At 38.7% G+C, this 25,643-nt stretch overlaps 1 protein-coding gene and 1 long non-coding RNA gene across 4 annotated transcripts in view; both read right to left on the reverse strand.

The window, feature by feature from the left end:
• LOC309653895 overlaps positions 1-25,643 on the reverse strand; it is a 183,202-nt gene that overhangs the window by 121,272 nt on the left and 36,287 nt on the right. The gene's annotated exons all lie outside the window — the stretch shown is intronic.
• LOC309653892 (uncharacterized protein) overlaps positions 2,482-25,643 on the reverse strand; it is a 50,555-nt gene continuing 27,393 nt past the window's right edge. The window contains exons 2-3 of one of the 3 annotated variants that reach the window (XM_082478653.1): positions 15,766-15,876; positions 2,482-2,844 (exon numbers count right to left, since the gene is read on the reverse strand). In XM_082478653.1, the coding sequence (XP_082334779.1) occupies positions 2,722-2,844; positions 15,766-15,876 (234 nt within the window). In that variant the 3' untranslated portion in view covers positions 2,482-2,721. Of the gene's footprint in view, positions 2,845-15,392; positions 15,449-15,765; positions 15,877-25,643 lie in introns of those variants that run through there. The other 2 variants (XR_014259597.1, XM_082478654.1) reach the window with 2 other exon arrangements.

The raw sequence follows: 25,643 nt of genomic DNA on the forward strand, positions 1-25,643 counted from the left end.
AAACCAGCCCAATCTTTTTAAAGAAACTGTGAGTATAATGTCAGAATCATCAACTAGTGTGATTTACTGCTGTCAATGCCAGTTGTGTATAGTCGGGCCCAGATTAGGAGAAGAATTCACTTAACCCACGGTGGTGCACGCAGAAGATGTGAGGATGAGCCCTTTTCCTAAAGGAGCTCAAACTGTAAGAGAGGAGAAACACCTCCACTGGAGCTTCAAGGATCACTAAGTTGAGACCAAGGGCTACAGAGAAGCACAGAGCAGGGAGCCAAGGAAGGCATCCTGCCAGAACGTAGATTCCACTCATTCGTTTTAATTCAGCAAACATTTACCAACGTGCTTGGCCCCAGGCACCATGAAGTGCTGGGGACACAGGGAGGGATGCAAGCTCAGCAGGAGTGTAAGGCAGGCCACTTTACCCATGTTTATTGTGTGACAGGATGGATAGGATTGAGGGGTCCACTTCTGCCCTCACCTGCATGATCTAGGATTAATAATGCCACTATATTCTTGACCCTACTTCCCCAAGGGTGCCTGACCTTTAAAGAAATCAGCAGAGGGTGATGCTTACATTTGATTCCTCTCCAACCTGCTTAACTAAAAACAAGAATTGTTAGAGTTGCTCAATCAAATGGGATTGGAGCGGGGCGAAAATATGAACCTTAATTAATACAATGAAGAATAAGTAGGCATTAACTATTAGTTAACTAATTTTGAAAAATAATATTTAATTTTGAACAAAAGTTCTCTATGTAAGTAGATGTTTCATTAAGCTTTAACTTACTTAAGCAATATTGACCTTAACCCTGCTTTGGACTTGGTGTTCTTAGAATAAGCACAACATTAATATCTGCTTCGGATCATACACATGGCAATTACTTGTTTGGAAACCTTAGGTCAGCCAGCCCTAAAAACATTCACATAGCCCTTCCCACTTTGTTCTTTTATCTAGTATTAGACAACTAACTAGTTTTTCTTGATTCAATTTGCATCAACATTTATTGACTAACTAATAAAAGCTCCAGGGATAAGAAATTAAGTAGACCACAATCCATTAAGTTATAATAAGCTACAGAGTTCTAAGGAAATTCAAATGAGGGCAGTTTGTTACACAACGAATATTATCATTTTGTTGCCTGTTAGTTTTATACATAAGCTATGTGCTAAGACATAACGGCTTTTTAGCTGACAATTTTCTTCTTACTCTGACAATTAAGAAAAAAAATTTCTTAAGTGATACAACATTCTTAGCCTAAATTAAATGGAAGATACACTGTGTATTTTTTATTGTGGTAAGATATACATAACAAAAAGTTTAGCATTTTAGCCACTTTTAAGTGTACAGTTCTGGACATTAACATTCACATTGTTGTGCAAACATCACCACCTTCCATCTCAAGAACTTTTTCATCTTCTGAAACTGAAACTTTGTCTCCATTAAAACACTTACAGTCCATTACTCCCTTCCCCTGGCTCTTGGCAACCATCTAAATTATATTTTTAATAAGAAGAAAAAAGTGGGCTTCCCTGGTGGCGCAGTGGTTGAGAATCTGCCTGCCAATGCAGGGGACACGGGTTCGTGCCCTGGTCTGGGAAGATCCCGCGTGCCGCGGAGCAGCTGGGCTCGTGAGCCACAACTGCTGAGCCTGCGCGTCTGGAGCCTGTGCTCCGCAACAAGAGAGGCCGCGATGGTGAGAGGCCCGCGCACCGCGATGAGGAGTGGCCCCCACTTGCCACAACTGGAGAAAGCCCTCGCACAGAAACGAAGACCCAGCACAGCCATAGATAAATAAATAAAAAAAAAAAAAAAAAAAAAAATTAAAAAAAAAAAAAGAAGAAAAAAGTAATTTCTTCTCCACCTGATGTATCTTCTTCAGGCCACACCCCCTCAGCCAATTGCAAACCTGCTGCAGACCTTTACAACACTCTACTCTTAGAGCTTCTCATTCAGAGCAGACTGTGATTTAAAGATATGAAATGATAAATATAGAATAAATTACATAAATTTTAATATTCAAAAAGTTAAGCAAACAAAATTTAATTCTTCTAAAAGAAGCATGGATATGTAATCAGAAGTAGAATCTATGTCACTGATGTAAAACAGTTATGATTCCAAAGAATCCTAGGGATCTATTGTCCATAAATTACAAGGGGCCACATGGTGCCCAAGGTCCTGTTGGAGCAGGAACTCAACATATCCCTCAACAAGTCCTCCACAGAGAGACTCTCCATTACATCTATTTTTACATGTTCAGGGTCTTTCAGAAATTTCAGTTTATCAGAGGGCACAGAGAAAATGAATTTGCTTTATTTAAAAATGCTGAGGCAATATAAACTATTGTGTTTGTTATAAAACAAAAATAAAATCAGTTGTATGTGACTTATTTATTCCTTAGACTTCACACTATTTAAAGGAATAATGGGAAGACATTTTCAATATTTCGCTACATTATAAAATTGTTTTACTTATTTTGTAAATTAGCCATGGACGGTGTATTCTGGAACGTCACATGTGGCTTACATTCAGTGGAAACATTTTCAAGTAACTTAGGAGGCTCTGGTTCTATACTTGATCTGACAGATGGGCAGCAACAGGCAGTAACTGGCATAATTCATACTCCGACAGACTGCTTTTCAATAAAGCACATACCCAGATGCTTTCCTCTCGTCGATATTGCTTCCAGTTCCTCCCGCCATCGCCGAACATCAGGAGGTAGCTGGTCACCCAGTCGGAGCTCCCGTATCCTCCCTGGGTGGCCACAGCTGTGACCTCCATTCTTTCTCCAAAGTCAATCTGCAGCCACTGGTATTTATTTGACACAAGGGGAGACCAGCCACCAGCTCCTTTTTGTGGGAATAAAAATAAGAAAACCGGTAAAGACAGAGAAATCTTTGAAATCTATATTAACCTGTAAGAATGGGGTCATAAATAAGATTTATGAAAATCATAGTTTCAAATTCTGCATTATATAATGCGCCTCATAATTATATAAACACACTCACATACACACACACAAACACAAAATAAAAACACAGGTTAAATGTAAATGGATGAAGCCTATATTAATTGTTTTGTTTCTTAGTTCATAACCCCTGACTCTCTGGTATTGGGGTGTCCCGCTAAGTGAAATTGCTTAATGTAATAGGTGGACAACTAAACACCATGCCATTACATCAGTGCTTGGAACTAGTGTCTTTATTGGCTTCAATGTATGACTTGCCATTTGTTGGACATAAACAAAGGGCAAACCTTCCTTTGTTGGAAAATAACAAACTTTCCTTTGTTGGAAAATAAAGCTAGAAAACCTTAATTCTGGATTCCCAGCATGAGGAAGTACCATGTTGAATGTTGGGATAACAAAGATGGCTATGGCATAGCCCTACACTCAAGGTGCTTACAGACTCATAGGAGAAGCAGACATTTCAAAGAACAATTTGAAATGCAATATGGGAGGGGTGGAGGTGAAAGTGATTTCTGTGCAGGGAGGGAGAGTTCTAAAAAGGTAGCAAGGAGGGTGAGAGAGAACCCAGAGGAAGTGAATGAGGAGGAGTTTCTCAGGTATTCAAGACAATAGGTGCAGAGTGGAAATTACTGTGCTTTGTCTTCTCCAGTGCCTGTGAGACACCGAAGAATTAGGGATACCTGTGAATGTATGATTGATATATCTTGTTCTTCTAGTTTAACAGAAACATGAGTTTTGAATTTGGATTTAGATGTCATATTAAATTTTCTGAATTTAAATTATTATGCAATATAAAAATTGGGAAACAGGTTTGAAATGCATTCTGGAACTGATATTTTGCTAATTATCCATGTCTAGAAAACACAGTGTCATGTAAACAGTCCCTAACACAAAAAAACTAGCTTTAAAAAAAATTTTCCCCATTGTCCTGACATCTCATTTGAGGCTCTCATAATAAGGTCTGACACTTTAGACAACATTTATTATCTTTTTTATTAGGGGCTATTATTAACATCCATGTCCTGTTTACAAAAGCTGTTACGACCAAGTACATGTCAGGAGGTGTGTGACATGGTTACAAGACAGCTCAAAGGAAAATGGAAGTGGAGCGCTTACATCAGGGTGTGGAGGTGAAACTAGCAAGTGGGCACATCTGTTGCTTCACTATGTCCTCCGCTAATGGCACTACGTGTATAACCCTTAGCAAAATTTAAAGCTTACAAATTCTTTAAAACTCAAATTCTTTCTAAGATTTCCTCATTTCCTGCAATCTTTATTCCAAAATTCCAAAATTTCCTCTCAACCACAAGCACAATGTCTTTTCCTTTGATCCACATCTTAAACATGCCACAACTCTGGCTGTTCTGTAATGCATTATTAAACTTTTTATTTTGAAATAATTTCAGATTTACAAACGAGTTGCAAAGATGGGATAGGGAGTTCCTGTCTACTTTTTACTCAGTGTGTCCTAATGTTAATATCTGACATCACCATGGTATTTTGATCAAAACTAAGCTATTAACACTGGTACAATGGTAACAAAACGACAAACTTTATTTTGATGTCTCCAGTTTTTCCACTAACTAACTCCCTTTTTCTGTTCCAGAACCCCACATTGCATTTAGTCACCTTGTCTCCTTAGTGTCTTCCAACCTGTGATAGTTTTCAGTCTTTCTTTGTCTTTAATAACAAGATTGATCACCACCCAACACTTCCCTGCTACTTCTACTGATTTGTGCGAAGGTCCCATCTAATGTTTGATGAATGATAAGTCCTTCTGGGTTCTAGCTGAGGGTTAACTAACAGTCCCAAGTAACATTACTCTGCAACTGCCTGTAATTTTATAATAATTGCCAAAAGAAGTCAGAAATTAGGTGTTGGCTTTTAGCTGATCATTTTAACTTAAAGGTTCTACATTTGAAGTTTTATATGAATCAGTTTCAATCTCTGAGAAACTGCTAAATGTCCTGTATTCTTAGTATCAAGGTTGTAAAGAATGTACTGAAGATACTTCTTCTTTTTGCATTTCACAATCTTTCTCTGTCATCTTTCATCTCTCTTGAAGCGGGAAGTATCATCAACACGGGCACCACATGTACAGAAACGCAACAGAGTAAAAAGCGTCAGCATGCTTCCAGCATCTGCCCTGGGACCAGCCTCTCCCACAGATGCAGCCACGTCTCTGTCAGCCACTCTTCACCATCTGCAGGTAATCAACCTTGAACATTTCATATTCCTTACCTGTGGTGAGAAGGTGCTACTGGTATGCAAATTAAGCTATCTGATTAAGTAGGTACTCTGATAAAGTAATGAAACTGCAGAATTCCCTGTGCTGCAAAGCAATTCATTTCAGCTGGGTAACACAGCCACGGCGTAATCCCCAGACCCCTGTAGGGTGATGATGTTGAATTACTGTGCATTTGCCCATGCACGCAGTCCACTGGGGTAGATGCCCATTTTTCTAATGACTGGAAAAAGTGGGAAATGCACAAACATAACCTGAGGACTGTTAGGGAGCCCCGAACAGTTTTACTGACGGGTAAGGGAGATCACTGTTCTGTAATGGAAAACAAAACAAAATACACTGAAACAACATTAAAGTGGGTACGCTTGAGCACAGCCGCCCCACCAGCTCTTAGCTGCAGAGCAGTGGTTCTGAAACTGATCAGCCTGCATTATTCAATGTTGCAAATCTTCAGTAAATTCCCCCTGGGAACCAACACCCCCTGAAACAGAGCCCAGGGATTTGCAATTACTGTTTTGGAGTCACCAGTGCTGAACCCACAAGAAAGGCACTTGCCCTCCCACCCAGCTCTTCCCCTGACCACACCACAGACTGTCTTTTTCCATTGTCACCGTCCTGTCTCCTGCCTCAGCCCCTTAGTTGAATGAAGTGTCACAATTCATACAAAGGAAAACATGTCCAGAGGGTCTGACTTGCACAGAACAAGGTTCCACAGCTTAGGACACTGAACACAAAACATCCCTCCCAGCAAAGTGTGATAGGTATGCTTTAGGGCTGCAATGAGAATTCAACGAGAAGCTGTGTTAGAGCATCTAGCACAATACTTTCTCTCCCATACACGATCGCAAGACGGGAGACAGTCATGGTGAAAGAGGAGTGACATCCAGAGTGTGGGGCATTGCAGTCTTTTCATTACTGAATGGCCCGTTACCTGCCACTTTATACTAGATAAAGGAGAGAAAATGAGGAAAGCCAAAACTTGTCACAAGCATGTGATGTGTTCAGGACCCTGCCAGATGCTCTAAGTGCTACCTCACAACTCCTCCATGCACCCGGCAAGTGGGACGGGTGTCACAGTCTCTGCTTTGCAGACAAGCAAAAAACAATCATTTTAGGTTGGGGTGAGAGTATTTTGTTAAAGCTTAGCTCCCTTTTCATTCTCTACCCCTTCTAAGAACATATCCCTGTGATGTGTCAGTTATTCAGTATTGTTTGCTCATCAATAGCAGACTGTCTTTTATAGTGATACACTGGCAGATATATTGGAAGGTTTCTGTCTCTAGTTATGCCTGCGTGATTGTTTCCCCCACCTTTCGCTGGCTCAGACACAGGCAGTGACTTGTGTCTTTGGGGAGAGGAAAGGCTGAACAGGAAACTCTCAGCGAGGGCCTTAATTATTCTGGTCACTGATCAAGATGAAAATGACCCCTGCCCCTGGTGGCCACGGGGCATGCACTGTCATAATGAGTGTCAGCTTTGTGTAGAGGGGGAAATTACCCAGAGGTGGAAATTACCCAGAGGTGAAAAGGAGAATAGCTCATGCCTTCTTCAAGTTGGAACAAGGTCCAGAGCAGAAAGATACCAAAGGGAGCAAAGTCAAGTGGGATAATCTGAAGTGAACAGACTAACCTATCTCCAGGGCATCTAAATGTCAAGCAAGTAAATGGCTACATTGAAACTGTAACCAAGGGAAGTTTCCCTCCAAGATCTTCATTACATTGTCTCAAATGGGAGCTCATCAAGCTCTGTGTATTTCTTTCCTCACTTCAATGCATCTTAATTCACAGAAAACTCATTCCAGATTCCAGGCGGTGCTGGGTGAGTGGGGAGAGGGTGAGATAAGCAGGAGTAACAGATGTTCCCAGGAAAAAGGGGCCATAGGGCAGCAGGCCCTGGGGATGCTCCCTGACCATCCCACTCAGAGATCTCTGGGATTTATATATTGGTGTTTTTGTCACAACCCTGCCTACATTGCTGAGGGAAATTTAAGCATTTGCTCCAGCTCTGATTTCTTAAGGAGCAATTCCAACTCTCTACATATACCATTTCTGGCTATCAGGATGTAAAAAATGCAGAAATCCTCCCTCTGGACCTGTCTAGGTAACCTCTGATTCCCTTTCTGCTGTGCTTCCTGCAGTCTGCTAGCAGCCTGAGCAGGAGACAACAGGTAGTTTTCCAAAAAGTGCATCCATAATGAAAAAATCACACAGAGCTGCCTAATTGTAAAACAGATTCCTCTACTAAATGCAGACATACCCAGTAATGGTTTTGTAAACAGACAATTTAAAATTAAATAAAAAATAAGTGTATACTTGTTAATTTGTGATTCAAATTAAATGCCAGTGATATTAAAGAAAAAAAGTACAGTGTGACTGTTCACACGTGACTCCCTTAAGTTCTGTGTGCAGTGTCCCGAGGGACAACTTTCAATGCCCTTGGCAATTAACATTCATCGCTGCAGCTCTTTCTGCATAAAATAAACAAAAATCCACTGCTACTGTGTGTTTTGTTTTGCTTCTCTCATAGACACTCCTGACCAAGTTTTAAAGAAACACACAGTAGCGAGGCATTCAGATCTGAGTTGATCTCAGGCTTTGCAGTTCTTATGTGTTTGAAGTTCTGTATTGACAAGACTATAAGATGATTTTGCTAATTTCTCACCTTAGAAATAAAATACGAATTGCCCAGCAAGCCTATAAACCATCCGAACATGTACTAAATACCTCATTCATGACTGAATAAAATGTATGACCAAGTTTATTTGTGCATCTCCCGGGAAATCTTCATGTTTAGGAGAGATGCAGCTCTGAGATCTGGTCTAATTCTATAAAAGCATCATTGTGCATCTTTCAGAGGCCCCCTGAGTTATTCAGAACAGATATGATTCCAGATCATTCTTGAGGCCACTCAGAATAGCTGCATCTCCCTCTGATATGTAGAGAACAGTGGGGAATCCAGGATGCCCAGAAAGGCAGGAGGCCAGGCGTTCTGCTCCAAGGCCCCCACCACTTCCCAGGGACACACCGTTACTCTTCTTAAGGCAAGAGCTCCTTTTTCTTTTTAATTAAATTCAGTGTAGGATCATGTCAGGAAATGCAAGGGTGAGATGCTTAGAAATAAAACCATGAGTACTAAATTATCCATCCATACTTGACTGCTCAGTTAACCAGAAGCCTTTGGAAAAAAAGTCCATTGATGGTAAAACTTACATTTTCTTTAGTGATGTTATGGAGCTGAATTCATTACAATTTGTAAGCACACTGTGAAAGCCTTGGATAAAAAGAGATATGTACAGACGAGCTGCTATACAAAATAGAGTGGTAAAATGAGAATGCAAAAAGGATAAGGTCTGAGCATCACAAAATGTAAATACTACTGACAAAGGTGCATTTTTTGGGGGGTAGGCATTCATCCCCAGCAAAGTATGGCATTATTTTGTGTCGGAGAAAAGCCTGCTCCACTGGATTTCCTTGGAGGAAACACGGCAACAAGGAAGAGTCTACTGCAAGGATCACAGGACAGAGAGAACAGGGAACCCCTGAAATACCATCTTCCAGTCAGCCCCTAGTCCAGAAGCTCCTCATTAATGTTCAGAGCAAAGGTGGGAGTAGCTGACCACAGGGTCCACTGAGATATTCCATTAGCCTTTGCCACTGGCTGTGGCCTTCCTGGACCAGTGTCTGTGCCACAAGTTAAACCAGAAGTTCAAGACTCCTGTGTGCTTTGGTCATTAGTGATCCCAGATGCCTCATGAAAGGTTGCTAATTGAACCTCACCCCTTTGGCAGGATTGAAGGTCACCTCACTTGGTACGTCTTTCATCAGTGACTCCAAACAAGAAAAAGGGAATATCCCTACAAGAGGCAATGTAATTGCATTGGATGAGTAAAGCAGTATGTAATGGGATAAAATATATCTCCATAGGGATGCCAATAATATTTATTAAAAGTGGAGTAAACAAAGACATCATGGTGTATGTCAAGGATATATACTGTTAAATAAATAACTTTCATGAACATTTTTGTATATTATACATGATATAAAAGTGATTACTTTGGAAAAGAACAGAGTAGAATTTGCTAGACAACTATTTTTGAATTTGGATAGTGCTTAGAAGGGCTTCCACATATCTTTTGGGAAGTTGCCAAGTACGTCATAGGCAGTACTTACTTTTGGAAAAATACTATGGCAAAATTGTGGCCACCATAAGATACTTACTGGGCAGATAATAAACACAGACATAATTTTGCAAGGATAAACTGTTGTGTTTTTCATTCCTCTCCAGTAAATCCTGTTAGCCGGTGATCATTATCCCATGAAGCCCTAGCGAAGCCAGGGAGGGCAAAGACCAGCTAAGAAAATAGGAAACAGGACGTGTGATGTCTCCCTCTTTGGCAGGAAGAAGAGATGGGAACCCAGACGATTGTGGGAAATAGAGGAAATGGAGGAAGGGTAAAAGGTGGTGGGAGGGTGATTCAGACACCTTGCTCAGGAGCGAAGTCCCAGGGAGATCAGAAAAGTGAGAGGAATAAGCAAGCTGCGAAAAGGCTTTGTCTTGGCTTCCATTTGGAATTTTGGGAGATCACCTTGTAGGGGGCTGTGTAGTCATTACTAATGGTTGCCAACTATTTCCCTTCTTCTACCTTCCAGTCACTTGGAGGATTGCGATTTCCACGCCCCCTGGTGGTTGGGTGGGGCTATGTGACCAGTTCTGGCCAACAAGCTCTGAGTGGAAGTGATAGGTTACTTCTGGACTAAACTGCCAGGACAAAACCATTTGACGATCTTTTTCCCCTTGATATGGTGAACCAGACTGCCCACAGGCCATCAAAAGGGGGCACAGAAGTGAGATGAGAGTCTGACTGGATCTGAACAGAAGGTCAACTTGGCAAAGGCAAATTAAACCTGTAACCAAGGCTGCTCAGGCTGGAAACCAAATGAGACTCATGGTCAGGCTTCAGGGAGGCAAGAAGTGACATCGCAAAGATCCCGGAAGGGACAATGACCTGTTCCCTGGGAACACGGTCTTACCAAGAGGTAAATCCGCCACAGGCTTCAGGAGCAGGTGCCAAGTAACCCTCAGCGTTAAAAGCAGACAAACTCCCTTCAGCAGATAGCAAGGAGCTGAGCCCCAACGTGAGAAGCCCCACCATCCAGCTCCATGAGGGCACCAGCCCTTCTGTAAACCCAAACACTGTCTTGGAAAGAAGGAGGAACAAAGAAATCTGAGCATCCCTGGAAGATGTTCACCCATTCAAAAGAGTCCACTGAATCCAAAAGAGACTGAAGATTGCCTTATTCTGGGGGTAGTGCTATAATTTGGGCTACTTGGTAGAGAGAAATGACAACATTGCCTCCCTGAATGTTGTTGACAACGCTTAAAAACACGTTTGGTTTGTTCTGGTTTGTCTCATCTAGCATCTTAGGTTCTATGGAGGTAACCTGGAGACTCCAGACCTTGAAAAGGACCATGGGAAAATCTGAGCAGATGAGTTCTGTGTGACAACTGTATGGCAGGGTCTGCACGAACCCTGGGATTTGGGGGCTTCTCCTCTCACATGCTACCATCATGCCGTGATTTAATAAAGTTGCCTGGTCACCAAGACAGTGCTCTGTGCTTTAGTACATGGGTGTATTTTACATGGATGCTATTACATTTGGCCTGTCCACTGCACTCAATACCCACAGCTGCATCTGCAGGATCATTTGTTAAGAAAAATCGGAAAAAGAATGTGTCTTGGCCCTAATAGGTCTAAAAACTTTTAGGAAGCACAGATAAACAGAATGAAAAATCTGACATCCAGAGGCAAAAATTCCCCAGTACATTCATATGCCCTTATAAAAATCTGGTTTGCAAGCCCTTTTATTGCCATCTGAATTGCTCAGACTAGTATTTGGGAATACTGACCAGTTCTACCAGGCACCTAGCCTGTGAATAAAAGATAGAAATACTGGAGAACTACGATTTTATGAAAAAATATGAGGGACAAGTTTATTATTATAAGATTTGCATCAAACATTTTTGATGTATTCAGTAATATTCTGATTTATATCAGGAGTTGATATACGTCTAGATATTTTAAATTATTATTCACTCTTTCCATTTTCTAACATTTCTTTGTAAAAAACAGTAAATTTTACATCATAGCTTATTTGGGATATTGCAGAGTCCAAATAATCAGACGTTCCAGGTTATAAGAAAATATTTAGTGTCTGATGCCCAGGCCTAAGCATTTTCTGCTAATCTAATCATGTGTATTTATTTCCTGCTAAAACCTGGAGTATTAACTTGTACTAGTAAATGTACTTCCTAAAGTGAGAAATAAATATCTTAACGCTGAGAATTGTTGCTAATATGCTCAGCCATTAATTGTATTGGGAGCATTAGACAAAATCTTTCCTGGCTCCACCAACACATAAGTCTGTTGTGAGGAAATATGATCAATGTCTCAGTACGGGAAAGGTGAAGAATTACAAAGAGAAAAGAAAACATCCAGTCAGTTCAGCTTGTCTCCATCTACTTTCTGTTTACAATACACAATATAGTAATCTGATATGCCATTTTTGATCAAGTTAAATTTAAAGCAGTCTCATTTGCGCTGTCAGTGATCGAGTGGCTTGCCCCATTAGAGGGCGTGATTTTCAGCATCTGGGCCATGAATGGAGTTGTCCCTCTTTCTGGGGATGACTGTTTATGCATGCACTTTGGGGGAACAAAAAAGGAGAACAAAATGTGTGTACACTTCCTCCTAATCAATCTCAATCAGCTCTGGCCAGACCACTCATCTCACCACCATGCCTGCGGTGACTAAAGAGAACACGTCACATGGCTAAAAAGAACACGTTATCCGAAGTTGGAAAGCAGCATCTGAAATGCTAAAGCCAGTTTCATGAAGGGTCACCTACAGTAACAATAATTGTAAAAACAAAAGGTTATTTTCACATGCAAGATCTAGAATGAAAGTCCAGCATGGTTTACTCTAAGGTAGTTTTTTTACTTTTGGTTTTGGTTTTTTAACTTTTGTTTTGAATAAACTTGGATAAACTGCATAAAGTTCCTTTAGGAGATTTTTGAGAAGAAAAAACTGAAGTCAATATTATAGCATGTTCTTATTTAGAATACACAGATTTCAGCAACCTTGATTTTATATGAGAAATATTAGGTCACTTGTAATTCTAGGAAATATCAATTTAATATTGATGGAAAGAAATTCAGCTAATATGAATAGTCAAACCCAATTTGACTGTAAAGATGTAAAGCTTCAAGAACTTTACATTTTTAGCTAATGGCATCAATTTTCTTGAATAGGTATATGAATACATGTACGTGTCTGTGTTTTACCCCTTAAAAAAAATCCATCAGTTCTGAAAAATTATACATTCAGGCATTTCCAGTAATTTGTGTTTCTCTGTATAAAAAGGTAAGGTGTATGACCTCAGAGGGGATACTTTGTTAAATGTATTATCTGGAACCCAATCCCAGACTTCAAAATGGGAATGCTAGAGGAACCAGACTAGAAATTTCAAAAGTAAACTCCAGGAGCACTTAGTCCAATGTTGAGTGATGATACTAGCCCATTACTATCTCTACAATAACCAACAATTCCATTAGGGAGCTCACAGAAAACACTGGCAAACAGGTGGTAACATGCTCAGGAATCATGGTTTTCAAAGATGCAAGGTCTGCATCTCTCTGCTTTGGCCCACCTGTCCCTAGAAACGCCTGGATCCCTCCTAACTTCTCTGCTCATTCCTCTTAATATCCTTCGTAGACTTCTTTCTTCTATTTATTGCAAAGTCTTTTCTAAGAAATATTTTACTACTTTTCATAAATTAATAGAAAACAAAATAAATACATAAACTGCATAAGTAAAAAATATGTAAAAGAGAAAACATGAAATGTGCAATAAGTTCTAGTCAATTAATTAACATTTGTTATGTGTTGAATCAGTGAAGTACTTTAAAATCATCAAATGCCTTAAAGTTTGAATTATTTGGCTTTGGGGGGTTATACAGTGGGTCAAATTTATATATATGCTCACACATACAATCAAAAATTATGTATAGACTATTCTCTTACTACCTTTATGTATCAGGTAGATGAATTGATCAGCTGCTATGTATAAAGTTCTTGGTGGAAGCTGTGATATTTGAGACATTTCTAATTCTTAATGAACATTCTAGAAGCGCAATGACTTATGGGCAAAATAAGAAACTAGGGATGTAAGACAGACCACCTTCTTTAAAACTTCCAAATACCACAACACAGACCAAGGAAATTTTAACCATACAATCAGGGAGTCTAACATGATTTTCCTCACTAGATCATACACAAAATATTCCAAAAAGCTAAAACTACTATATATGAAGAATCATCGCCCTCATTATATTCATCCACATTTCATACTATCCACATTTTACATCATAATAATATAAACTAAAGTGAACTAATATGATCTCTAGCATTTACCAAGGCAAAGGAAATGTCAATAAAGACTCTGGGATGCTGGCTTTTAACAGAAAACACATATAGATAATCCTTCAGAAGGAATATTGATAAATTGTGCTGTCTAAAGCATGCTTTAGAAATGGGTCTGAAATCAGGTGGTAATATCTAGGGATATTTAGTGAAATGTACACTATATGCAATCAGAGTAGCAACAACCATTAAAAAGAAACCCTCATCAGTTGATTGCCACTCTTAAAATAATTAATTTAAATTTGCAAAGAGAGTAGTTTAAATATAAAAGATAAGCTTTGTACTTACCATTTTATAATGATGGCTTATAATATTCTGAGTTATTATTTTTTTAATTAAATATAATGGAAATAAGTTCATCTTAAGCTTCAGGATTTTCCCTTCTAATGTTTATAAACTTCCCAGTGCCACCATATTGATAGCACTGGAGGCCTGAATCATAAAGATACTCTACACATGCAAATTAGAAACACAACACACAAGCCCCTCGGGCCTCTTTAAACTAATTAAATATGGCTTACTTAGTTTTTACAATTTTAGGGAAACCACTGGAAAGTTTAGATGTTAAGCTGATATTAGAATAACCACCAGACCGAAAATGGGTAATTTGATAACTGATCTTCTTGAAATCTGGTTTCAATGAGAATATATTTTTACTGGGGTGCTAAAAATGATTATGAATGATGCTTTGAGGAGTAAATATCTGGCCACAAAATGCTTTTTCCTGGGAAAAGACCATGAAGCTGGACAATTAATGGACATGCCTTCCCATCCTGAGCTCATTGAATTTCTTCACCTGTGTTCTTACTCTTCCCTGCCAATCTATTTGATCACTTACTAGGTTCCCAAATTTGATCCTTAAGGGCACAGTAAAGCTCAAGCTAGACTTTAACTCTGATCTTAGAAATGTCAAAGAAAGGGAGGAAAACACTCCATTCCTTAGTATTATCTCCAGAATTTACAGCAGTGCGTTTACATGGGACACAGTTAATTTTAACTTTTACTTTCTGAATTAATCTTTCATTTAAAAAATCTATCCCTTAAAACAGTAGCAAAACAAAAGCAGAAATAGAGACACAGACGTAGAGAACAAATGTATGGATACCAAGGGGGAAAGGGGTGGGGTGGGAGGAATTAGGAGACTGGGATTGACATATATACATTATTGATACTATGTATAAAATAGACAACTGATGGGAACATACTGTATAGCACAGGGAGCTCTACCTAATGCACTGTGGTGACCTAAGTGGGAGGGAAGTCCAAAAGGGAGGGGATATCTGTACGGGTGTGGCTGATTCATTTTGTTGTGCAGTGGAGGCTAACACAACATTGTCAAGCAACCCTACTCCAATAAAAGTTAATCAAAAAAAGTAGCAAAGCATTTGAATTTGAAGTGTATGTATTCACTTATTTAATCCACTGAATTAGTATTTGTGCAATAGAAGAGGTAATTCACTGGACAACATTCAAGTAGCAAAAATGGACCTTTCCAAAAAGTAAGTCATTAACTCCCTTCCCACTAATAGGAAGGGAATCTTTATTTTCAGTGGCAGCCTTCACCTGGTCTCCTCCCAGGCCAAGTCCTGGGAATGGAGTCATTTTCCCATGACATCCTTTGGCAGCCTCACATCTCGCAAACATCACGCGGTGGCCTGTTCAGTTTTCCCCAGTGGCTGCAGCACTGGCTCCTTCTTGTGTTGTTTTAGTTATTCATGACCAGCGCACTTGACTAGTCACCCTTCTGTCGCCGGTCCTAAAACTAAAAAGGGATGATAACCCCGGAAAAAATCTAGACTCCAATAATTCCCTTCTCATAAATCTTATTGATGATCATTTGCTGGCAATCAACAGGGAAGGAAGATATCAAAACAAACCAAAAAATGGATCATAAGCAAGAAGAAAGCTAGCAGAGGAATACTAGCAGATATGATGAACCTGCTGCTTTCTTCAGTTTCATTCATTAAACTCAATATAATTAAGTTTTGACCTATAAGAAGGAATATGAACTAAAAATGAATATAATTCTCTCTGGGAAAGAATCAGCGTGGATTGACAAGAAGACAGCTGCAGACTCACCGTCTCTGCGATTAAGGCTTGCGAAGCCAGGGCCGTGGCTGCTGGACCGCTCTGAGGAGCTGCTGAAGGAAGCCCGGGGCAGGGCAGACGCCAGAGGAGCGTCACAGCTATCTGGGGGGAAACACCACGTGCGGGTTAATACACTGAGTAAAGCTTTCCTGTCCTCTCTTCCTCTCTTCTTCCTTCCCTTTTACTTTCCTTTCCTTCCTATTTCCCTGCCACCCTCCCTTCTCTTCTTCCTTAATTTCCTTTCTTTTTACTTAACAGGCTAGGAAAATGCTAGAGCCTGTGGCAAACATCAGTCTTGATCAGAGGTGTGTTAGTAAACGTTGAACAACAGGCTCTTAAGGAAAATTAAAAACCCTGATTGGCAGCATTTGCCACTTTCCATGGTGTAAATACTCCTACCATGGCCAATTCAAAGCTATCAACGTGATGTCACTGACCAGGAAGTTGGAAAAAGAATCATTATATAGTATTTTCACCACGCAGACACAAGGTATGTAAATCACCTCAAGAGCACTGATAACAGCAAGATGACATAAAATAAAGTAGGAAGTGGTGAGTTTTCAGAATGTATTACTTTTGTTTTAATATGATTTAATTAATTATGTTTATATAATTTAATTTTTAATAATGATTGTATTCTCATGCAAAATTCATGAAAAGTTAATGATTGGCTCTTGCTAGCTGCTAAAAATTGGTTCCAGCACGTCACTCCTAAATGGGAAAATATTAAAAGTATTTCCTTGAAAATCAGAAAGAACACTTTCACAGACACCACTGTTTCTATTGAACATTGCACTGAAAGTCCTATCAGTACGTAAGAGAAAATTTAAAAATTAAACGCACAAAATTGGATAAAAAAGAGCAACCATTATCGTTTCCAGATGATACGATTACGGAGGTAGAAATTCTGAAAGTCATTGGCTAGCTTAACAATTCATTATACAAAAGCTGATAGTATTTCTAAACTTATCCATAGTTAGAAATTAAATAGAATAGCAAATACTAACAAAACATATAAAGTAGCTAAGAATGAATCTTACAGAATTTGCAGGACATTTATGGAGATTATTATAAAAATTGTATTGAAAGACATTAAAGAAAAACTACATAAATTCAGACTACAATGATTGCAAATAGGAAGACTACTTTTAAGGTACTGGTTTTCCCTAGCTTGATCTAAAGATTCATTAGAAGTTCAATCAAAGCTCAAGAGGGTTTTTCACAGAACTTGAAGCAGTGAACCACACAGCTCAGGGGTTCTTAACATGTGGTACAAATATGATATAGGGGGTCTGTTGAGATGAATAGAAAAAAATTACATCTTTATTTTCACTAACCTCTAGCTAAAATTTAGCATATTCTTCAGTCACAAATGTAGACAAACCAGACTATATTCACCAGTGCCCGTGCATATGTTACCAACATAAGTTACAGATATTTTAATAGCAATCGTTGTCACAGACACCTAGAAATATTGTTTATGGTCCCCTTTACTTCAAAATAACAGTATTTATTAAAGTCACCACTAGATCTTGTTTTTGAATGCGCTAATAACTAAGAAGACACTATGTTACAATTTCTAGTACATTGATATCAGCATTTCAATATAACTATTTACTTTGTAACCCTATGTATACATTTTATGCATTTACAAGCATTGCTGTGAGAAGGAGTCAGGCTTCAGCAAAGTGCCCGAAGGGTCCTTGGCAAAAGGAAGAGCAAAGAAGCACCCGTTGTGAGTGTGTGCACTGCAAGTACAAAGCTGTTGAGACATTACTGGGGCATTATTAGCCATTCAGAAAATTCCAGAAGATTGGGATCATCCACAATCCACAGTCAGCTGTGCTAACTCGAATGTTAACGTGACAATTTCTCAGGGGACAATTTCTCTGCCTGTTGAGCAGACCAGGCCTGCATCATTCCCCCTTTAGGTAAAGGGGTCCCAGGGATCTAAGTAACCTGCTCAAAGTCACAGAGCTGGTTGAGGGTAAATGAAGATTATCTCCATCAACTGTTTAGCTTGGGAAGCCTGCTCCTTTCCCAGCCTCCCCCAACCCCCCCAGCAGGGCTTCCTTTCTGAGTCTCCCCAGATGCTCCCCACTCAGTCCCCTCTGCTCACATCTTTCTCATCTCACCGTATTGGGGTCTCTCCTTTCTGGGTTGGAAACAGTGAGGACCAAGTGTAGATTCTGGAGCCAGACAGGGTGTGGGCATGACATTTACCAAGCTGCCTACTCTTGGGAAGTCACTGGCCCTCCCTAAGCCTCAGTTACCTCATCTGTACAATGAGGATGTCACACAACTGAATCACACAACTGGACAAAGGGGAATCACACAATTCATAGGGTTTCTATGAGGATTAATAGTGTTTGCTTTTATTATTTTCAGTATGGTAAGACAAGTCATCACATAAGCTTCTTCAAAATATTCTATAAGGACGTTTTCCCTATAGAGAGATATAGAAGGCAGCATTCAACGTTCCAAGCCATATTCTCATTTTTTATTCTTTCCTCAAAAGAAGGCATATGAATCTTAGCCTTTAAAAAAAAAAAAAAAAAAAGAGTAAGATGTACTTGCTCTTATGAAGTCATCTTTGCCTTTGAGAAACAATTTTAAAAGTGATCATTTTCTTTAAAACCCTAATTGGTTGTTCCAATTCACTTCCACACAGTCAAATTTGAGAATGCACGTGATCAAAAAACGTGACCACGTCCAATAAGGTACTTGGAAAAGAGCTGCTCTGTGTTTGGACAGTGTTTTCTGTACATTCACTGTGTTTTTAACTAAATTACATTCAAGTAAGGTGAAGTCTCAGATGCCACCCAAAAATCTCCTAAACCATTGTTTTCAATCTGAAATGTCTATATTTTATACTACGATTCCTGGAGCCAAAATTGTTAAGACACAATTTAATTTTCTTTTTCTGGAATCATTAAAAAATATTTGATTTCCACTGAATATTATTCTTATCAATAGTCTGATACATACTATTTCTATCCAAAAAAAAAAGATGAATCCTGAAATGCTTCAAAGCTACAACAATTATTCATAAATAATTGTTTTTAACAAACGAGATGGCAAAACAACTGAAAAGTACAACTATTTACCACTTAGGGGGAAAATGAGGTGAGTACAAGTAATAATCTTGTAAGAATTAACAAATGAAAATAGACAGATAATATTACAGTTCAATAGGCTAAAGCAAGTTTATTTCTCTTCATAATAACACTCATATTAAGAAGAAATTATTCTATGAAATAATCTCAGTTTTGAAATGCACTTATTCCTTCAAAAGTTCAAATGTACTCAGAAGCTCAAATGTTCTCAGAAAAGCTTAGGAACTCTAAAGGGAAACTGATGATCCATTGTAACGTGTCTTGTAGAAAATACAGACACACCGTAATTGTTCATGATTTATGTGTGATTCAGATCAGAGTGCTCGGAACAGCCTTGTGTGCATGCTTCTAGAATAAGTTCTTATGTATTAAATGAGCAAACATTGTCTCAGTAGTTGTACCTATTGTAACATCATTTTAATCAATAGCCTATTGTTTGTCCTGCCAACGGAACAGCTTTATACTGAAATTATTAAACAATATTTCAGCTTCTGTTTTTAAAAATTATATATATATTCTTTTCTCCAGGTAAAATCTTAGAAATTTGGAACTTCCCATAGCTGGGGAAAACATAGTTGCCTTAATCCTCTCAATCTAAGTGACACTATCTGAGTGTTTTCCAGACCCTTGACCTCCTCCTAAAACTACTTAAATCTACCCCCTCCATAAATAAAAAACAGTCCCAGACAAACCTCTTTGGATTACTACAGCTCCTTGGTGATGCATGCTCTTAGTTTCTTCAGAACTTTCAAATCCAGTTTATACACAACTGTATATAAATGGCATCTTTTCAATATGCATTATGTTCTAAAGTAGACTAAAAATTCCTCAGCAAAGAAAATGTCACTTTACTGAATTCATTGATGAGCTCTAGTAGTTATCTGGTAGCACCTTTAGGATTTTCTATGTCTAATATCATATCATCTGCAAACAGTGACAGTTTTACTTCTTTCTTTTCCAATTTAGATTCCTTTTCTTTTTCTTCTCTGTTTGCCACAGCTAGGACTTCCAAAACTATGTTGAATAAAAGTGGTGAGAGTGGACATCCTTGTCTTGCTCCTGATCTTAGAAGACATGCTTTTAGATTTTCACTGTTGAGTATGATGTTAGCTGTAGGTTAGTTGTATATGGTCTATATTATTTTGAAATATGTTCCCTCTAGGACCCTTTCTGGAGAGCCTTTAATCATAAATAGGTGTTGAATTTTGTCAAGAGCTTTTTCTGCATCTATTGAGATGATCATATGGTTTTTATTCTTTAACTTGTGGTGGTGTATCACAGCCATTGATTTGCAGATACTGAAAAATCCTTGCATCACTAGGATAAATCCCACTTGATCATAGTGTATAATCCTTTTAATGTATTGTTGGATTTGGATTGCTAGTATTTTGTTGAGGACAGATGAATGGATAAAGAAGATGTGCTACATGTATACAATGGGATATTACTCAGCCATTAAAAAGAATGAAATAATGCCATTTGCAGCAACATGGATGGACCTGGAGATTATCATACTAAGTGAAATAAGTCAGACAGAGAAAGACAAATATCTATTAAAAAATTTGAAACAATAATTCAAATAATTATTTTAATAATATAATAATAACCTCCCCAAACAGAAAGCACAAAGTCCAGAGGGCTTCCCTGGTGAATTCTGCCAAACATTTAAGGAAGAAATCATGCCATGTCTCCATAATCCCTTTAGAAGATAGAAACAGAGGAATACTTTTTAACTTATTCTATGAGGCTAATAGTACCATAATACCAAAACCAATCACAGATATTACAAGAAAAGAAACCTACAGACCAATATTTCTCACGAACACAGATGCAAAATCCTCAACAAAATATTAGCAATCAAATCCAACAATGTATAAGAAGAATTACAGGGAATTCCCTGGCAGTCCAGTGGTTAGGACTCCATGCTTCCACTGCAGGGGTCCCAGGTTCAATCCCCGGTGAGGGAACTAGGATCTCACAAGCCACACGGTGTGGCCAAAAACAAAATAATAAAGTAAAATAAAATAAAAATTTTAACAGATTTTTAAAAAATAGAAGAATAATTACATACTGAAACAAGTGGAATTTGTCCCAGGTATTCAGGGCTGGTTCAACATTCAAAAATCAGTTTATGTAATCCATCACATCCACAAGTTAACAAAGAAAAATCACATGGTGCTATCGATAGATGAAGAAAAGCATCTGACAAAATCCAACACCCATCCATGGTAAAAACTCTTGGTAAACTAGGAATAGAGTTGAACTTTCACAAATTGATAAAGAATATCTACCGAAAACTTACAGCTAACACCACACTTAATGGTGAGAAACTGGAAACTTTCCCCACTAAGATCAAGACTAGGCAAAGATTTTCCCTCTCACCACTCCTTTTCCACATCCTACTAGAAGTCTTAGTTAATGCAATTAGACAAGAAAAGGAAATAGAAGGGATACAGAATAGGAAAGAAGTGTCTTTGTTATGGATGACAAGATCATCTATGCAAAAACTCCTGGAACTAATAAGTGGTTATAGCAAGGTCACAGGATACAAGGTTAAAATACAAAAGTCAATTGTTTTTCTATATACCAGCAATGATCAAGTGGAATTAGGAATCTGAAACACTATGCTATTTACATTAGCACCTAAAAAATATAAAATACTTAGGTATAAATCTAACAAAATATGCATGAGATCTATATGAGGAAAACTACAAAACTCTGAGGAATTAATCGAGGAAGAACTAAATAAATGGAGAGATACTCCATGTTCATGGACAATACTCAATATTGTCAAGATTTCAGTTTTTCCCAATCTGATCTATAGATTCAAGGCAATCTCAATCAAAATTCAAGCAAGTTATTTTGTGGATATCAGCAAACTGATTCTAAAGTTTATGTGGTAAAGCAAAAGACCCAGAATAGCCAAAACAATATTGAAGAAGAACAGAGTGGTAGGAATGACACTACCTGATTTCAAGACTTACCGTAAAGGTACTGTAATTAAGACAGTGTATTGGCAAAAGAACTGGCAAATAGATCAGTGAAACAGAACAGAGAGACCTGAAGTAGACCTACACAAATATAATCAATTGACCTTTGACAAAGTAGCGAAGGCAATACAATAGAGCAAAGATAGTCTTTTCAATAAGTGGTAATGGAACAAATGGACTTCCATAAGCAAAAACATGAATCTAGACACAGACTTTTTACCCCTCACAAAAATTAATTCAAAATGGTTCACAGATCTAACTGTAAAGCACAAAACTATAAAACTCCTTGAAGATAACATAGGAGAAAATCTAGATGAACTTGTGTTCTGCAAAGACTTTGTAGATACAAAGCCACGATCCATGAAGAAAAGAACTGATAAGATGGACTTTATTAAAATTAAAAATTTCTGCCCTGCAAAAGACAGTCAAGAGAATGAAAACACAAGCCATAGGATGGGAGAAAATATTTGCAAAATACCCATCGAACAAATGACTTTTATCCAAAATATGCAAAGAACTCAAACTTACCAATAAGAAAACAAACAACTCCAATTAAAAAATGGTCCTAAGCTGACTTTAACAGACACTTCACCGAAGAAGATATACAGATGAGAAAGAAGCATATGAAAAGATGCTCCCCATCATATGTCTTCAGAGAAATGCACATTAAAACAACAATGAGATACCACTACACTCCTATGAAAATGGTCAAAATCTGGAACACTAATGACACCAAATGCTGGCAAGGATGTAGAGCAACAGGAACTCTCATTGGTGGTGGGAATGCAAAATGGTGCAGCCTTTTTGGAAGACTGTTTGGCCCGTTCTTACAAAACTAAACATATTCCTACATGCAATCCAAAATCTGTTCCTTGGTATTTACCCAAAGGGGTTGAAAACTTATGTCTACACAAAAACAGGCAGAAAAATGTTTATAGCAGCTTTAGTCATTAAAGGCCAACACTTGGAAGCGACCAAGACACCTTTAGTAGGGAATGGATAAACAAACTGTGGTACATCCATATAGTGGAACATTAGTAATAAAAAGAAATGATCCATCAAGCCATGAAAAGACACAGAAGAAACCCAAATGCATATTACTAAGTGAAAGAAGCCAGTCTTTAAAGGCTACATATCATACGATTCTAGCTATATGATATTCTGGAAAAAACAGAAGTGTGAAGCCAGTAAAATGATCAGTAGTTGCCAGTGTTTCGATGGGAGAGAGGAATGAATAAGAGGAACACAAGGGATTTTAAGAGCAGTGAAACTATTCTGTATAATAATATAATGCTGGATACATGTCATTATACATTTGTCCAAACCCACAGAATGTACAACACCGAGAGTGAAACATCAACTATGGACTTGGGGTGACTATCATGTGTCAGCACAGGTTCACCAACTGTAAACTAAAAAAAGTATCAACACCACTCTGGAGAAGGATGCTGGTAATGGCAGAGGCTAAGCATGTGTGAGGGAAGGGGGTATATGGGAAATCTCTGTACTTTCTGCTCAATTTTACATAAGCCTAAAACTGCTCAAAAAATAAAGTTTATTTTTAAAAAAGGGCAGGGGGGCTTTCTCTTTATCAACTACCCTGAGTATTCACTTAAAAATAAGTGCTATGATTTAAATAACTTACTGAGAAAGAAGAGAAACTTTCAGGGTTTTTTTTCCCCAGTTATACATCCTGGAGCCCATTTATAAAACTCAGTTCTATCCCTTCATGGTTTTAAAATTGTGCAAGGGTGTGTGACTCTACCAGCCTTCAGAGGAATCAAATATCTGGAGGGAGAATGGCTGTAGTTTTTCATGGATTGTCCTGCTTCAGCACCCTAAGCAGACAAGGATTTAGACCTGTTTTAAAGGTCAATTTTAATTATCCCAATTATTATTCACTCATGACTGCTGAAAAATTATATTCAACAAAAGGAACAGATTCCCAGTGGTGGGAGTGTTTCTAAAATTATAACTTGTGCCAGTTTAATGAATCATACTGCTTCTCATACAGGAACAGCACTTTTTTTTTTTTTTTTTTTTAAAGAACTACTATTTATCTTTATTTCTTCAGCTTCTATCACAGTGCCTGGCACATGGTAAGCATTCGATAAATGTTTGCTGAATTAACTTGATCACAAGTCCGAAAGCAACTTTCTTAAATCTCCATATCTTAAGTTATATTTCAACCCTGACATATATTGAGCTTAAAACATTGAAACAGCCAAGTTCATCCTAACAGAAAAATCATGCGGTCTTAATTTCCAGGCTGGGTGTGGGGTAGGTATGTGATAGTGGGACCCAGGAAAATATAGATAGAGAAGAGGGGGTTCTCACTAATAGGAAGGGACTGCCAATGAAGTATTCATTTCAGAAGGCATTCTCATTCCTGCTTAAACAGGGCATGTCAGTAAAATTCAGCAATCCAACACACTCAGATATTTTTCAAAAATAATTCACAAATGGAAAGATGAGAACATGTCTGTGTTAGAAGTAACATCTCTAGATTTATCAAAATTGTATAATTTTGTGCAATGAAATTCAGGGGAGAAATAGACACAGCAGTTTTTCAGACACTGATACCCAAGGGGCAATTCCCCATCCCTGCCCCTGAAATTCTGATTTAGTGAGAGGATTTATTTGTGTACTTAAGGCAGACACATTCTGTTCTTCAGAGAAGGAAATGTACAACACTCGGGACAGGAGCTGAGAGATCTCTGCAGTGGATGAAAACCTCAACTGTGCCAGGAGAGACCCTCAACGTGGCCACCAGGAGTGTGCACTAAATTGCAGTTTTCATATGAGTAGCCCTGGTATCTGTATTATGTTCTGTGGTTATTAAACCAGAATTGGAGAGTTGGGCAGTGTAAAAGACATACTTTCAAAAATCTGAAGCCCTATCACGCTAGTGCCCAGAAAGATGCACTTGGGAAACTCAGCTGTTGACTCATATTAGTATTGATATTACTTTAAATATTTAGTTTAAAAAGACTTTCACTATCCATAGCTCTTAACTGGAAAACTTCCTTGCTTGTATATAAATCTGAAATATCCATTTAAGGGGCAAAGTCTAATATTCCACACAACTTACTCAAATTGTTGAAATAGTCACAGAGCAATGAAATATGCAGTTTTGGGGTGACATCAGTATCATGATAGTGTGAATCGTTCCTTTTTTCTCTCTCTCCTTTGATTTACAACTATTAGGACGTCCATAACCAGAAAAAAAAAAAAAAAGCAAAAGCACCTATCCACAGCATACAACGACATCCAAGAGATCCATCCACCTGTGCATCCAAAGTGGGTGGATTGGACCATGGAGTAGGTAGCAGGGATTGAAGTAAGTGGCTGCAGAGCTGGTGGCAGGAGGCTGTGACAGCACAGAAGGCGGCTGCTGTTCTGGCAGAGAGCCAGCACCACCTTTCTGGCAGAGGAGCTGGAGGATGAAGGCAGTGACTGGAAGTCTGCCCAGCCACGTGTGTTACAGCTGGCGGGACCAGTTGCTCTCTGTGAGGAGAGACTGCAGTGAATGGGCAGAGGGAAAGGAAAGGTAAGTAGACAGACAAAGAGAACTGAAGTAAAATGTCTCCTGCTGTCTGCCCCTGGAGGCAAGGGGACCGACCACCCAAGGACCCCTGGGACACCGCCCCCATCCCAACTTGAGGATACCTCTACCAGGCCATGGACACCCACAAAGCCCCAAGTGCTAAGTACACACACCTCCCCCCTGCGCCCACATTCTGCCACCACGCGTTGTTTTTGT

The sequence above is a fragment of the Balaenoptera physalus genome, assembly GCF_965194825.1.
Source record: "Balaenoptera physalus genome assembly, contig: HAP1_SCAFFOLD_1423, whole genome shotgun sequence".
Taxonomy (NCBI): Eukaryota; Metazoa; Chordata; class Mammalia; order Artiodactyla; family Balaenopteridae; genus Balaenoptera; species Balaenoptera physalus.